General features: G+C 37.4%; 1 protein-coding gene across 4 annotated transcripts in view; it reads right to left on the bottom strand.

Annotated features, from left to right (window-relative positions):
• LOC135207903 (uncharacterized) overlaps positions 1-17,481 on the bottom strand; it is a 574,434-nt gene that overhangs the window by 397,064 nt on the left and 159,889 nt on the right. For 3 of the 4 annotated variants that reach the window (XM_064239823.1, XM_064239826.1, XM_064239824.1), the window contains exon 2: positions 12,668-13,459. In XM_064239823.1, coding sequence (XP_064095893.1) covers positions 12,668-12,760 — 93 coding nt within the window. In that variant the 5' untranslated portion in view covers positions 12,761-13,459. Of the gene's footprint in view, positions 1-5,509; positions 5,704-12,667; positions 13,460-17,481 lie in introns of those variants that run through there. The other variant, XM_064239825.1, reaches the window with a different exon arrangement.

Here is a 17,481-nt window from a genome sequence, read left to right as displayed (position 1 = left end):
TAATTGCAACAAGAATGCCAAAATAAAAGGAGCATCCGCAGCTGCAACTAGACTAAGACAGCCAAGCCAGAGATTCCTAATTCATGTTACTTCACGTCTTGAGAATCAAAGGCAAACAACGTTCATTACTGTGAAAAGACCTGAAAAAAACAAACATCTGTTGCTGTAAGACCAGAGAAGCACAAGGATTCTTAGCTGTGAGGAGACCAACAACCCAAAACCAACAGCCATCGCTATGAGAAGCCCAGAGAACCAAAACAGAGTATCCTGTGATGTGAGAAGATAAAGAACCACAACATACAGCATCCATTGCAACCATTAAGGAAGGAAAATGAAAAAAATTTCTATTGCTCTAAAAGCATCCGCTGTTGCAAAACTAGAGGAACACTAATATCCATTTCAGCGAGACAATCAGAGCAGAAATTTCTACAGCATACTATGCTGTACTATGCTGTAAAAAGTCCAGAGAACCAAACCCCCCCCAAAAAGGTGTGAGATCCGAAAACCAAAAGCATACATTTCCATGGAAGACCTGAGAAACAAAATGAATCCTTTCCAACTTTACGAACCAAAAGCATTCAGGATGGAAATATAGAAAACAAGGGACAAAATGCTTTCGTTCCGACAAGATTACCAGAGAAAAACAGCAGATAAGTAAAAAATGAGCCGAAAATGTGCCGTTTCTTCAGCCCAATCCAGTTTTCTTTACTTTGTATAACGCTGTATGAAACTCTCAGTCAAGGCCCACGAAACTCTCAGCTGGCCGTGGTTGCCTGTGTTGTTGCGGTGCCAGACGCACGATCATGACTAACTTTAAGCTTATATAAAATCATATCTACAGAGGCCAGAGGACTACAATTTGGTATGCTTGATGATTGGAGGGGCCATAATCAACGTACCAATTTGTAGCCCTCTAGCCTCAGTAGGTTTTAAATCTGAGAGCGGAAAGAAAAACTGCAGATGGACAGATAACGCCATCTCAATTCTTTTCTTTTACAGAAAACTAAAAATCAATCAACGTTTTACAGAACCATATACAGCTAACTTTTCATCATGGACACCATCATAATGCAAAGCAAATGAGGCTAAAATTATGCCACTCAAGTCTTTTTGGTGCATTACCTTTCACTAATCCCCGTCTTACAGTTCTCATTCAAATAAGTTTTGGAAATTAAATAGAGTGAAAACGCACAAAAGTAAGATTATACATTGGTCTAGTAAGATCTATATGGCAATAAGGACATGAATCATGGTATGACAATGTAATCATATCTACAAGACTATGTTTAATGGAGAATAAAACTTTAAGAATACTCTGACGGCAGAATAAAGTGAGAGATAACACCACCATGAAAATTACATAAATCTCATAAACCGATATAATGATGAAGGGAAGATGGAGATAGGCAGGGGCATGTCCCTCGCTCCAACAGCATACTTAATATTACATCAAAAACCAAATGCATATCTCTTTGCGGCAAGGGAACAGGAACAGCCAGCCGAGCCAATGGCAACATAAGCTGCGGCCACAAAAATATCAAGAAATCTTCAGACCATGACCATCCGGCAATCCAGATAAGTCAGCAATAAAAATTATTCGGATGTTCTTGCTCTTGGAAAGATCAAGGAGTACGAAAGGACCTGAAGGTTCTTAATTTTCTTTTATTGAGGGACACTTTTTAATTCTTCTTTTCCCTAAAACTACAAAAAAAAAAAAAGTTAGCATAGAGAGAAGAAAAGGAGTGAATCATTACCACAAATACACCCATTTGCAAAAGAAGGCTAGACCCCACGCCAATACAATGGCTCTTGTAATGAATATTCATGTCTAACGCAACCCTCTCCACCATGATGGCAGACATCCTGCAGTCGTACTATACATCACCTACAAGACCGTTCGGCCGCTAGGCCAAATGCAAATTAGGAAATTATTACGTTGGAAATCTTACTTATAACTCCATACCACCTGCTCGGGTTTCCAATTATTGGAGCAATAATCACAAAACCAATGCCGCAGTTTGTATGATCTTAATTATTACAACTAAGAAATTATATGGATGGTATACTTTCCACACACATTGTGTGGCTAGGGCCTTCGAAAGATGTTCGTGTGTAAATAGGCCTACAAGATGAGTGTTCGAGCTTATGTACATCAAGTCAACATCTTGTGACACACTTGTACCAACAATAACTGACAAGTATGTCACAAGATGTTGACTTAATGTACATAAGCTGAAGATGAACTGTTCATCTTCAACAATTTCCGACTTGTATTCAATTAAGTTCACTGATTACATTTAATCCTTACGAAAGACGAAACTAGCAATATTCATTAAAAAAAAAAACTAATGTTTATCATGGGCCTCAAGAACGTGTATTTTCAGGTACCCATCCCTTAAAACACTTGCTATTTTAGAACTTCCTACATACGCCAGCACGCTCCATTATGTAAACTTGTTAGATGTATATGTATATATATATATATATATATATATATATATATATATATATATATATATATATATATATATGTAAGATTGAAAAACTGACATGCAAACGACTAAACTGCACTGGAGCAATAAGATTCCACTCGATTACTTAAACGTAAAAAGCAGACAAACTGCAAGTACAAGATGTACGACTTTATTACAAAAACATCTCTCTCTCTCTCTCTCTCTCTCTCTCTCTCTCTCTCTCTCTCTCTCTCTCTCTCTCTCTCTCTCTCTCTCTCTCTCTCTCTCAGTAATGTTAAGGACTCTGTAGTGAGTAGTTTCGCCGATGACACTAGAATAAGTAGAGAAATTACTTGTGATGAAGATAGGAACTCGCTACAAAGAGACCTTAACAAAGTATATGAATGGCAGAGGTAAATAGGATGGTATTTAACTCTGATAAATTTGAATCAATAAATTATGGAGGTAAAGGAAAGCTAGTATATGCATTTAGGGGACTAATAACGAGACAACCACTAATAAGGAAGCAGTTAAAGACCTTAGTGTGATGTTGAATAGGAACATGTTATGCAATGATCAAATAGCGATTCTATTGGCCAAATGCAAAGCAAAAATGGGAATGTTGTTACGGCACTTCAAAACAAGAAAAGCTGGACACATGATTATGCTTTATAAAACGTATGTTCATAGTCCACTTGAATATTGCAATATGATATGGTACCCACACTACCAAAAGGATATTGCACAAATAGAGAGCGTACAAAGGTCCTTTACAGCTAGAATAGAAGTAGTTAAGGATTTGACTACTGGGAAAGACTACAATCCTTAAAATTATATAGTCTAGAAAGGAGAAGAGAACGCTACATGATAATACAGGCATGGAAACAGATAGATGGGATTGCCGAAAACATCATGGAGCTAAAAATATCAGAAAGAGCAAGCAGAGGTAGATTAACAGTGCCCAAAACTATACCAGGAAAACTAAGGAAAGCACACATGACATTAATCCACTACGCACCAGCATCGACAATGCAGCGTCTATTCAATGCGTTGCCAGCTCATCTGAGGAATATATCAGGAGTGAGTGTGGATGTGTTTAAGAATAAGCTCGACAAATATCTAAGCTGCATCCCATTTCATCCAAGATTGGAAGATGCAAAATATACCGGAAGATGCATTAGTAATTCTCTGGTAGACATTAGAGGTGCTTCACACTGAGGGACCTGGGGCAACCCGAACAAGATGTAAGGTCTGTGAGGTAAGGTGTCTCTCTCTCTCTCTCTCTCTCTCTCTCTCTCTCTTCTCTTCTCTCTCTCTATATATATATATATATATATATAGATATATATAATATATATATATTAATATTATATATTATATATATTATATAATATATATACACAACTGTGGATTAACCCCCAGTGTAAGAAATGTTTACAGCATCAACCATTTCATACACATCTAATTGGCTCCCCGATAGTTCATCTATCCCATGCAAAAACTGTGCCATTCTCTTTAGCTTGCATGCACTCTTACTCTCGACTGTTGAGACTCCATTTCCCCTTTTTCAAACTCACTTTTCGTGATTACCCTTCATGCAACATTCCACCCTTTACCCTCCAACTTGACATCTATGTCTTCGCTTTTGATTCAACCTAATAATCCGATATACCTCTAGCCACTCCTGTTGCCATTACATCAGTTAACTTGGTCTTGCAAATGCTCAACTAATATATTATCAAAAACTCAATTTCCTCACAATCTTCTCTTTCCACAGTATACCTACAAATATTTGTCTTTAAACATCATGCACTTCCAAGCCTCTTTACAAACACATTTTCATAAAACTCTCTAATCTCATTTCCTCCAAGAACTCTATACCTATGCCCACAACACAATCTGCTTCTTTATCACCTACATCTGCCCTTTAATTCCCTTTTCCATGTTTTTCAAACACCTCAAGGCACAGATGCAAAATCAAAAAATAAATCGCTTTCACTCTATCTCCCAGTCCTGGCACATGCACACTTATATATTAACACTTTTTCCCCCACCAAGTTAAAACTTACCCATAGAATCCTCAACTATCACATGAAACCACAAGGACTAAACCTTTCATCAACCCAAGATACAGTCACCGTTAGTCTTCCCCATTCATGGAAAAAGCACCTCTACCATTGTCTCATTCAGTGGGAAAACACCCAGCTTTTTTGGTAAAACACTCAGCTGTTACGTACTAGACTTTCTCATCCGCATCTCATCCATGAACCTTAAAGATCTAAAATGCATTATCTTTTACGTGTATTTTTTTATACAAATACTAGATAAAGGACCACTGACTTTAATTCAAATATAATAATAAAGAAAAAAAAACTTTCGTGACACGCGTAGACCTAAGGGACATCTACCGGCTACTACTGGAGATAAATTAACCGTTTAAATTCATCTGAGAATCACATCTACCAACAGAAGAAGAAACTGTTTAAGTTAGCTCATCTACAAGCTCTAATACTCTTAATTAAATTCAAATTTGAATTTTCTAATGAAAAGAGGGTAATCAGATTAGTCTTCTAAAAACACGGACAGGTAGGTGGCAATTTTGCAGACAAAGCATCAGAAGTTGGTTATTATTATTTTCTATAAAAAGCCTTTCAGACATCATCGATGTGTAATTAGAGTTTGATTCCTATAGATAATTAATTTCTAAGCTTGGGAAGAAACATTTATTAATGAATGAGTTTCTACTCAATATACTATGCCATGTCCCGGATCATTATAAAATCGACACCCACAGACCTTTCGATGGCGATCCCTTCTGATTCCGTTGATATCACTGACCTCAGACCAACAAACTAATAGTCTACAGTGAAGCAGTTCAGAAAGCGTCCATAACAATAACGTTGCTATAAAAACAAGATCGCGTGACACTCGAGCCTAATCCACGAGAAAGTCCAGTGGTGCAGATAAAAAAAAGAAGCTGACTAGAGATTAGTAAACAAAAAATGTAACCTTAAAAGAAAGAGAAAGAGAGGAGTGGTGGCGATTCACTTCCTTACCTCCGTTGTGGTCGCCATCACACGACCTATTCACTCTCCAAGGAACACTTTGATGCAATATTGCACTTCACATTAACATGATTAGGAAAATTACGATAGCACAGGGTTTTTCTTCAAAACAAAATTCCACTTTTCAAAAAAATATTACTTTTAACACATCACCGCGGGAACTATGCACATAACAACGAACACTGTAACCACACAAGAGAAAATATGAATTTTTCAGACACAAAAATAACGAAATGGGGCCTTAACACATAAACATAGGACAAGACCGCTTCAAAACTGTACGACGGCATGGCATCCCACGGGGCACAGATTATCATTTCTTTTCGAAAGAGGAACAAAAAAAAGGAATAGACTGGTTGGGTGGATGTTGATGAGCGGGAGGCTGCATTGAGTGACAAGTGGGCGGCTGGGCGAGAGCAACTGGCGACTCCTGGAGCAAAGAGCACACTAACGTAATGAACCACTTTGAAGGTTTCGTCTACTACTACTACTACTACTACTACTACTACTACTACTACCGCGACTGCAACTCATGACGCTGTCAAGGGCTGACCCACTAAGGTAATGCCTATTTCCTTATGTTTATGATCAAGATGATAAAATTCGATATGCCGGAAATTCACTACGTAGGCCTAATTCGTATATAGCTAGGCGTAGACCAGGATTATCCTGGCGTAGGCTACGTTCTGTTATAATCATAGAATAGAATTATACTTATTAATATTAAAAGAGTATATAATCTACTGAAATGACTAATTCACACATACCTAGTACTAGGGTAAAGGAAACGGAAACAGGATGAAAGAGAACAGATGTGTTGTGGGTGGAACAGCAAGTGAATACAAAGAAAAAAATAGAAGGAAGAGGAACCTATCCATACAACTATAAACTTACTATCACACAATTATATATATGTATATATATATATATATATATATATATGTATGTATGTATATAATATATATATATATATATATATGTATGTATGTATGTATGTATGTATATATGTATATATATATATATTATATATATATATAATTGTGTGATAGTAATTTCACAGTTGCATCGATATGCGTGTAGCTTGAAGCGAAGCACTTTCATTAACAGCAAACTTCAAAATATTTACATAAGGAAAATTTTTTAAAGCACCTGTATTTTATGATCCACGTCATTTGACAAGTCCCATATCTAGTCTATCAATGTCAAGAAAACCTTACACAAAATTACTGATCTGCGCTATATTTTCTTATAGTGGGAAGTCAAGGAAAAGTAAAACAAAATCTACGTAAATGTCGCTACACACGTTAATTAGAATTCCATAAAAGGATGATTTTCCTTGATTTTACAAAACGTGGTGCAAACCCTACTTCAAGCTTGAACTTCAGAATTGTACCAGTGGAAACATCCTGCCACTGTCTGTCCAACATTTGCCAATGGTGTTTACCAGCACAAAATAAAACGAACACCATGCTGGCCAGCCTATAGGCCTAACGTCTAACACTAAATTACAAGATCAGGCACTTTCTCTATCGGTTCAACAAGGCGAAAACAATAAAATATAAGAGAAGAGGACAATGGGATTGTCCCACGACACAAAAGGTTGGGTATTGTTTTGAGGGAGGGTTTGACGGGTGACGGGAACGTGGGGGGAGGGCATGGGGGATAATGGAGGTGGAGATGGGGATGGCTGGCAGGTATAAGACCATCATCATCATCCCGGGGACGACGAAGACTACGACGATGGCAAAAGGTACCACCAGGTGACTTGGGGACCCACACAGGTGAATCCCCCATCAAAACACTGGAACGCCGATTCAAATTTCTCCCACTATATCCCGCCCTGTGGGATGTCATGCCACGTAACACACTTTGTCCTGCACTCCGATCACCGGTTGAGAATCGCCACAAACAAATGATCACTTTTGAAAGTTTTGGAAGATGTTCAGCCAAATCCAGACGAGAACAACGCAAGCGTAGTACCTTCTCAACGCTCGAGAGAATCTACACTGACCACCTCATTCTCTCCTACTCCTCACCTCTCCTTAGGAAGGAGTAAGGAAGGTGGAATGCGAGGGCAATGTTGCCGACGCGCGATCACCATACCCGGCATCGTTAATTACATTTTCTGAACGATTGTTACTTTAGAAAAGAAATGGAGCATTGCAGTTCAAACGATTAACGTCAAAGGTGAAAGTGGTCTGGTGAATGTCATTAAATAAAGTTACAAAATGAGATGGGAAGCAGAGAAACGTGTCCACATTTCAAGTCTACAAAGTCGCAAAGTCAGGAGCAAGTCTGCCATGCTACAGTGATGCCGATAGACGGCGGTTAGGGCAACATAGTTCTTTTTACAAGGCTGATGCAAACCTGCAACTAGAACACGGTGCCTTCCATCACACAAACTCCTCTCTTAACAATTGCTACCGTTTCGACAGTGGTTAACAAAGGTAAAATTCTCTAAACTGAACCTAGCTCGTGAGCCATTAGGCCTACTTCGTCTGGAAAATTTCCGAAATGCAGACTACCTCATAAATGGCGTTTCTACGGAGTGTCTAGAACGGCGCTTGGTTATTATCTGCATCCCCTAATAAGTTTCGTGTAATTAAGTTTCTTATAATTCTTGAATACGGTACTTCACAAAAGTTAAAGTACCTTCATAAAGCTGCTAATTATGAAGTTAAATAAAACGTTTCTTTCCATATTAATTCAACTATACGAATAGTGGGTAATTACTTGCCATTGGAATAATTCTAATAATATGGGAAACTATAAAAATATAATAAAAACCGTAGATATTAATCACAGACATTATTCGTTTCAAATACCCTAACATATACCTACGTCAACAATACAAAAGAAATTATGGCACTATTATTTAAAGGCACAACAATGTACCATCATCAACTTTCCGCTGTAATCAGGACTAGTTGACTAAGCCTGAAGAAAGAGCGGTCTTGTGAGCGTCACTAAAACTGATGCGTCTGTATCTTGGACTGACCAAGGTCTCTCTAGTCTAAGAACAACTCTAGTGAGGTATTCGTCGGCTATCTGTCAACGCTGGCAAACTGACCGCCTTATTTGCAAAGCTGTCCGTTTACTTATAAGGCATAAGAGACACACGAAATAAAGGGAGAAATGGGTGCTATCTGCATGTGAAATGGCACGCTATTCAAATCTTCAGACCCTTATGGAAGAGGCAAAATTGCTGTAGGAACAGACAACGCTGAGTTAGTAACAATAAATACTGAACTGAGAGAAAAGGGTAAATGTATAATCACGAAAAAATTGAATACCAAAACCGAAGAACATAAGAACTTGACATGAAAATAACCTTTCACTGATATGATTATAGAGTAAAACAACAAAGAAACGAATTTTTTTTATATAATATTTGAACTTTCATCATTAAAACCTGGGTCTTAATAAAGTGAATATAATTAGAAAATATCCATTTCTTTTCCACTGGAGAGAGAGAGAGAGAGAGAGAGAGAGAGAGAGAGAGAGAGAGAGAGCAGGGCTCACATAAGCCTCATACAAGACTAATGACAGTTACATATAGTTACTTTATACAAAAAACATAGACTCAGACTCTGAAAAAAGAAAAATTTACAAACAGGTTCTATTTAAATTTGAACTCGCATTTCCGTCTGCACTATTATTTACATTAATAATATGAACCAGACCATCGAAGGGTTTGTTGCAGACTGAGCTGGCGAAAACGGGCTCTTACTTGCTACTGGGTACATACGGAGTTCGGAGGGAGAAGCATTGTTCCCATGCAACACTCACCGAGACGTTCTCTCCCCACACAAATAACGTGTCGTTACTTAAACCAACCAGACGCGTCAAGCAATTTACACAACGTTACGCATTCTTGCTATATTCACATAACGGAAGAAGATATTAGTAGCCGGGAGACAATGTCCGGCTTTCTCTCTCTCTCTCTCTCTCTCTCTCTCTCTCTCTCTCTCTCTCTCTCTCTCAATATTTCATTTTACATTTTCTTACGAGTAAGTCATCCCTTTTCATCTACATATCTAATCAGGGTGTGCTTATGAATCTTCTACGTTCAAGCTATCAGAACCCTCTCTCTCTCTCTCTCTCTCTCTCTCTCTCTCTCTCTCTCTCTCTCTCAAAATTCAATCGACCCCTAAAGATAATAGATAGCTTACCGCCAGGAAAATCTCAGAAAGGAGGGTTTAAAGGCCTCCAACATTCCAAGGTCATCTTAAAACGCTGTCACAAGAGCACGTGTTCTGGCATCTACTAACATCTTGTCACCAAACTGTTTAAACAAGCGGGTAATACGTCATACCAATGAAAAGCAAGTCAGGTTATTCGTTCAAGAAGTCCATCATGCACCAACTTGCTGGACTTCAATTTTATAACTGATACTGGATACTACAAATATATATTATATATATATAATATATATTATATATACTATATATATATATATATATATATGTATGTATATGTATATCAACTCATTAGTAGTTTGATTACTTTTAGTTTTTCTGAAAAGAAAACTATTGTTCCCGCTTTGCTTGACCGTCAACACTTTTCTGCTATCAGTACTTTTTCTGTTTGCCCTCAGGCCCTCAGATCTTAATATCTACTGAGACTAGAGGGCTGCAAATTGGTATGTTGATCATCCACCCTCCAATCATCAAACAAACCAAATTGCAACCCTCTAGCCTCAGCAGTTTTTTTTTTTTTATCTAAAGTTAAAGTTAGCCATAATCGTGGCCTTGGCAACTATATGGGATAGGCCACCACCGGGTCGTGGTTAAAGTTTCCAGGACCGCCGCTTATACAGCAATACACCAGGAACACCGAAAGATAGATCCATTTCCCGTTTCCTTCGTTATACCAATATCCAAAGAATACCATGTCTGTTCACTTCGAGTCGAAAAAACGTCCCGTTGTGCGCATGACGTCAGGCGGGAAGCAGTCACACATTAAGTTAACTTGGTGAATCAGTCACTGAAAGAGCTTTCGATACAATACCGCACAATTTTGCTGTGTTTGGTTGTTTTCCCGTGCGGAGTAATAATAATAATAATAATAATAATAATAATAATAATAATAAAAACATTCTTTAGGCTTCCCCAAGAAATGGGTTTACCTGTGCAAGAGAGAAGACACAATAAATACTAAGGAAGCTCAAGTGTGAGTCTACATTTTGAGAACTGCTTTCAAATGAGAGTAAAAAAAAATAGCAAATTTTTGTTTGTTTCAAAGGGGCCACATTGCGTCTTCAAAAGTATGATATTTCATAAATAAACACACACAACATACACACACCACACACACACATACACACACATACTTCCTACCTCTTTGAGTGCACCAGTAAGAAGGAAGAATTGCGCAGCACATGGTAGCTTGTCAGCTCGGTTAAAGAGACAATACTGTATACTATATACTACATACGACATAGGACAATTTCACCAAATTATTTCCTGCTTAATTTAGATATAAATACAGTTCTCACTAACTGAAGATTTAATATGACAAAGGTCTGTTTTAATTTTTTCTTCCTTGCCTTGTTCCTTAAGATGATAATGCATGACTTTGGGTAATGCCTACGACAACTGAAATGTGATTCTATTACATAAGTAAATTCCCCGTCAAAACGTAAACATGAAAGAAAACGGAGCACACTCCCTGTGACGTCATCATATCTGCGCGTGGGTTAACATTGTAATCTTTGGATATTCAATTATACGATGTAGTACAGAAAACTCGATTGCGCCGTAGGAACTTCGACGCATTTCTCACTAAACAAGACGATTATATAAATATCCTACTCTACTCAAGGATGTTCCATATTTCATATCCAATTCTTCGAAGTTTCCTTGTGACAATCCTCCTGAATATCTTCCAAATATGTTTTGGATGTTGCTGGGTTGAAGACTACCCTAAAATCCCCTTTTAATCATAAATTATTCGGCAATACTTGATGCCATAAGGGAAATAAAGTTCTAACTTCTGAAAGGTTTATGTTACTTCTCCGAGAAAGAATGTTAAATTCATAATAATGGTGCAAATCATTGCTTTGCAGTGCATCAACAAAAATGGCTTCGCAGTATCTTCTCATTGATTCCAATACTTTTTTATGTTTTAAGAAGAAACGTTGTGTTCACATTCCTTTCAGGTTGATTCCAAGAATTTTTTTTTATGTTTTTAAGAAGAACTTGTGTCACCATTTTTCCTTCTCAAAGTTTAATTAACACCTTTTTAAATTAATTTTTCTCTTCTTTATTCCCATCAAGCCTTAAGTCGCAAAATACGATAAGCTGCCCTTTTCTCCAAAGTTTCGTAAATAAACAACAGTTAAGCTGTCAACCTTCATAAGTTTTGTTCTCTATCATTATTATTATTTCCGTAGATGAAACCTATTGACTGGAAATGCAGGCTTCCAAAGAATGTTGGTTTCAACCCACGGCAGACCCCACGCTGCAGTAGTAACTGATCATGATACAGAGCCAGTGATTTTCTATCGCGACATATGAGTGGGATGTCACGACAGTAACCGCTACACCAGCGAACGAGTGTACAACCTATGATGTCAATGAACCAGAGTACACACGAGGAAACACACACAAAATGAAGACAGCACATATACTTTCTAAAGATAATTAAAAGTGCATTCAGTTAATTAAACACTAAGCGAAACAAATTCATTTTACGCTACAAAGTCAAGGCGAGTCAATGTGACCTATTGTCTTGATCAACTACTTCAAATAATAATAATATATATAATAATAATTAATACTAATAATAATAAGAATAATAATAGCTAATAATAATAATAATAATAAAAAAAAATAATTAATAAAAAAAATAATAATATGCCAGTGGAAATTGTACCCATAATCATAGGAGCACTAGGCACGATCCCAAGACCCTGAAAAGGAATCTAGAAAAACTAGAGGCTGAAGTAGCTCCAGGACTCATGCAGAAGTGTGTGATCCTAGAAACGGCACACAGTAAGAAAAGTGATGGACTCCTAAGGAGGCAGGATGCAACCCGGAACCCCACACTATAAATACCACCCAGTCGAATTGGATGACTGTGATAAAGCAAAAAAAAATATATATATATATAATAATAATAATAATAATAATAAACAAATCCACTTACCCCCTTGACCGAGTCTGGAAGAGGGCTGGTCCTGACGGGGGTCTTGATATAGATGGGGTCCTTCATGGCGATGGTCAGCTGTTTCATCACCATCACATTAACGGCGGCTACTTCCTTCACCCCATACAATATTAGTCACAGGTACTGGCACCCACGACGATCTCTCGCGCGTCTCACAACAATCACCACATCAGATCACCGCCATTTCTGTCATGTTTTCGGTGTTTTTTTTTTTTTACCGTCAGTACCACATACAATCGGGATGACGCATGCTATTCAATGAGGATATAATCGACTGATGAATTTCAGGCAGGATTCGGACCGTAAATTTACATTTTCTTTACACACAAATGTCACAATGGTGGAAACTAAACATCCAAATGAATGCCGTGATTTTCTAAGCAATGACCACTGCCCTGATAATAATATAACACCGCACACTCGCCCAACAAGGTTTAAGATTTACAATAACTATTTGCCTGGAATGTCTTACTTAGGTTGGGACTGTATCTGTTACCATTTGCAAAATTAATGTTCGCTTACTTCACAAGAGAAAGACGCTTTCAAAATTTTATTGACGGAAGTTCGCGCATTATTATAATAGCGAAATACTGAAAAAGGACTAAACAAAACGAATCCAAATATAAGAAAATTTGAGTTTTACACATCTTCACTTCAAATGCAGAAGTGTCAGTGTGGTGTCAGTTGGGGGGGAATTACTAAGGTCGGTGCAAAGTGTGGCATCAAAGAGGCCTCTCTGTTTCCTATCCTTCATCGGAGCACTGGCGAGGTCTGAAAGAAAAGAGGAACATCACGTTAATAAATACTACATATAAACTCTTAAAACGAGTAAAAATCAGTTATCTTCAAAAAACGACTCTCTCTCTCTCTCTCTCTCTCTCTCATACATCGATCTCTCTCGATAGATAGTACTATATATATTAATATAGATATTATAAATTATAGATATAATATATGATATATTAATAATAATATATATATATATCAATAAATAATTATATATATAATCAGAAAATAATATATCAATATATATATCTTATATTATATATATATATATACACATATATAGGCATACACATATAACAGACAGACGCACACACACACAAAACACACACATTGCTTATTGCTTGCTAATCTTGTAGTGTCAGTTTGTATATTAAGCTTTCTTTTGACTATGCTGTTCTCTGTAAAATCAGTTTGCCTCAGTAAAGGGTCCGAACGGGACCGAAAGTACTTGGCTATCTCGCTTTTTCATTTTTTCCTTCGTGGCAAAAAACCTTTATTTATACATAGCATCACGTTTTATATACTTCGTGATCAAGTTATTCACTATATACTGTATATATATGAAACTCTTTCTCTCTCTCTCTCTCTCTCTCTCTCCCCTTCATAACGATAGTCAGCCAGTCAAACTAATCGCAAAATACAAGATAGAGAGTCTACGACCTGTTCACCAGCAGTCTTTATTCCACGGCCTCTTCTCCTTCCAATGTCGATCAAAGGTTTGGGAAAATATTCTACTGGAATGTTGAGTAAATGTGGAGAGAGAGAGAGAGAGGAGGAGAGAGAGAGCGGAGAGACATGGAGGAGTGTAGGAGCCCGGGCTGGGATGGACGGCGATGGGAGGTTAGTACGGAGGAGAGAGTGTGTGGCCCGAGGGAGATGATGCATAGAGAGGAGGATGAGGAGGGGAGGGAGGAGAGGAGAGACGTGATAGAGAGAGAGTAGAGAGGAGAAAGAGAGAGAGGAAGCTATTTTCCAGAATTTTTTCGCATCTTATAAGATTTATAAAAAAGGGAACAATATTTTATCATGCTGCAGATAAACAGGTAAATAATCAAGAAACGTTCAAATGGTCTACTGCTCACTGGGAAACTTTGTCTCCTATTTGGTAAATATTTTTGCAGACGTGCAAGAAATCGCATTTTACATATCATTACCTTAGAAACTCTATTCTGTTCTCCTATTTATAAACTATTACATGTTTCCATGTTTCTTCTACATTAAAATTCTTACTCAAAAGTCTGTAAAACTTTTCAGATAACGGTTGTTCAATTAGAATCCCAGTGCGGGTATTTTCTCTCTCTCTCTCTCTCTCTCTGAATTTACCTGCTGTAGAGCAAGTTGTTATTCTCTCTAGTCTTCTCGTTCATCTTAGACCCTCCATTTCTATTATCTGTATTCTTTTCCCCTCTCACTTTCTTTTCGCCTATCCTACCATCCTTCTGCAAGCCTGAACATGAACTTTTCTCCTTGTATAAAACTTGATCTTACATTCTACCATTTCGTTCTAAACTAAACCTTTTGTACCATCATCCTACCATTTACCATATTCATTTCCTTTTCGTACCAAGATACACCTACGAAGAATTCGCGCTGTCCTTAGGATGTCATCTTAGAACCTGACAAACTGGTCATTTAGACTCCCAGTTGATTCTTGACATTCAGCCCTCAGGTCGCAGGCTACACTTTCTCCTAATATGCTCTTCTCACTCGTTCTGGTCTTATCAAACTTGCATTTCTTAATAACACAATTGTGTCTCCAACTCATAGTCTACCTTACTTTTGATTTTACTCAAATACTAATCATATCTAACACCCTGTCACTCTTCTCACTATTTTATATATATATATATATATATATATATATATATATATATATATATATATATATATATATATATAACTGGTAAAAATGTTCTGTTACAACTGAATTCCATCTAATAAAAGGAGCCAATAAAAACGCGAAAATAGAGAGAGAAAATACCATATTTCAGAGACTGCTGTCTCTCTCTTCATTACCTACCTGAAGAGAAAGACAAGGGTCTCTGAAATATGGGCTCCTTTTATTAGATTAATATATATATGTGTGTGTATGTGTGGCCACGCTCGCTTACCTTAATGCTAAGGCAATATGTAATATAACCGCCAAACCTAGCTTATCGTCAGAAAACAATCGCACGTGTAAAGCCGCCCTGAATATCGATTAGACCGGCCGGTGAGCACCAGTCCAGGTGACCCTCCTCTTCTCTCTCTCTCTCTCAGGCCGTGCAACAAAATAGATTCCGCGCTCCTCCGGTAACAGGATTCCTCGGTAGTATAGTGGTTAGTATCCCCGCCTGTCACGCGGGAGACCGGGGTTCGATTCCCCGCCGGGGAGGAATTTGTTTTTAAATTATTTCAGTTTTTAAATAGGCAAAAATAATTATAAAACAATCTCCGGAGAGACGGGGTGGATCAGATAGCCGCCACTGTAAGCTGTTTTGGTTGGAAAAACAGGACATCTTCACAGCTTATCCCTATTCGGGGTCGGAAAAACAGGATATGACGACCTTAAATAGTAGAGCTGGACCTTAAATGTGAACTTATATTTAGACGACAGTCAATAAATATGTTACAATTTTCCAAATTGCTTGCTTACATCCGTGAAATATATATATATATATATAATATATATATATAGATATATGTATATATATATATAGATATATCTATTATATGTATATATATGATATATCATATATATATAGATATAGATATTATCTATATATATATATATATAATATATATATATATGTATCATAGGTATAAGGCCCAAAATGCGTATGTGGATATTTCAGTATCACAAAAACACAAGTAAATGACATTTGGTCAAATAGCTTGGGCAAAAACTCAACATCGTTTTCTCTATCTCATCCGTCTGCGGCTTCCTTTGACGAATATGATAATCGTGGAAACTCGATATAGTAAACGCCACACGGTATTCAATACAACGAGGAGTGAAGACTTGAGTATATGCAGTTTGCTGGATAAAACTAAAAATATTTAATAGATGAAACCAGAGAGGTACAGATTAAAACGAGTCGTAGAATTCATTGTATCGAGGATGTTTAAAGATAGAAACTTGGAAGGTTTGACGGATTAGTCAGAAGGTGGTTAACTGATCGAAGAAAGTTTAGTGTCAAGCTCACTACATTTAAAAATGAAACCAACGAGGTTATACAAATGACATCAAGCAATTCAAACCGTTTAAAACAAGAGATTTAATGGATTAAGCCATTTACAGCGTTCCGCACGAAGGCGTTGCACTGACAATGGCATAATATTTCGGTCATCTGCTCGGGACACCTGTTGTTCCTGCAGGTATTGCAACACCTGGTCGCTTAAGCCCCTTTTGCAGGGAACTCTTACTGGATACTGAAACCAGAAAAGTACCTCTGTATCTCAAGACATCTTAGAATTTTGCAGAGATCTGCGTGCTTATAGATTTTAGTCTTCTTTTATACCCTCTCGTCTCGTGTGTAGAACTGACTCCAAAAATTCTCTATCTATATATTTGGATCTTATAGAGCAATTTTCATCAGCGAAAGAATTCATCCCTTCGTTTTTAATTATTGCAATAGGCTCAGAAGATATAGTTGGCCTTTATTTACAAACCAAAGGAGGTTTTGATATTCTTGAGGACTCACACTCTTCATGAAATCAAATTATTGTTACAAAGTGAATTAAATGACTAGCAGCAATCAATCGATGCTTCTTCCCAAAAATATCTAAGAGACATGAACTGTAGATAATTAAAAATCATATAACACCATAAAGTGAAATAAGAAGCTATTCACGCCCCTCCTTTGGGTGTTCATCTACAGACCATTCGAACTCGATTCACTGCTATAGGCCTTCCACAGTATCATGTTTTCCATCAAGTGTCTGGACATCAGGCTTATGGTTAGGCCTATTGTCCACCCATGATTTTCCATAATGATCGCGGTCACCGCAGAAATACTTCAGATAAC

The sequence above is a fragment of the Macrobrachium nipponense genome, chromosome 34, assembly GCF_015104395.2.
Source record: "Macrobrachium nipponense isolate FS-2020 chromosome 34, ASM1510439v2, whole genome shotgun sequence".
In the NCBI taxonomy this organism is placed as follows: Eukaryota; Metazoa; Arthropoda; class Malacostraca; order Decapoda; family Palaemonidae; genus Macrobrachium; species Macrobrachium nipponense.
This window is presented reverse-complemented; position numbering and strand designations above follow the sequence as displayed.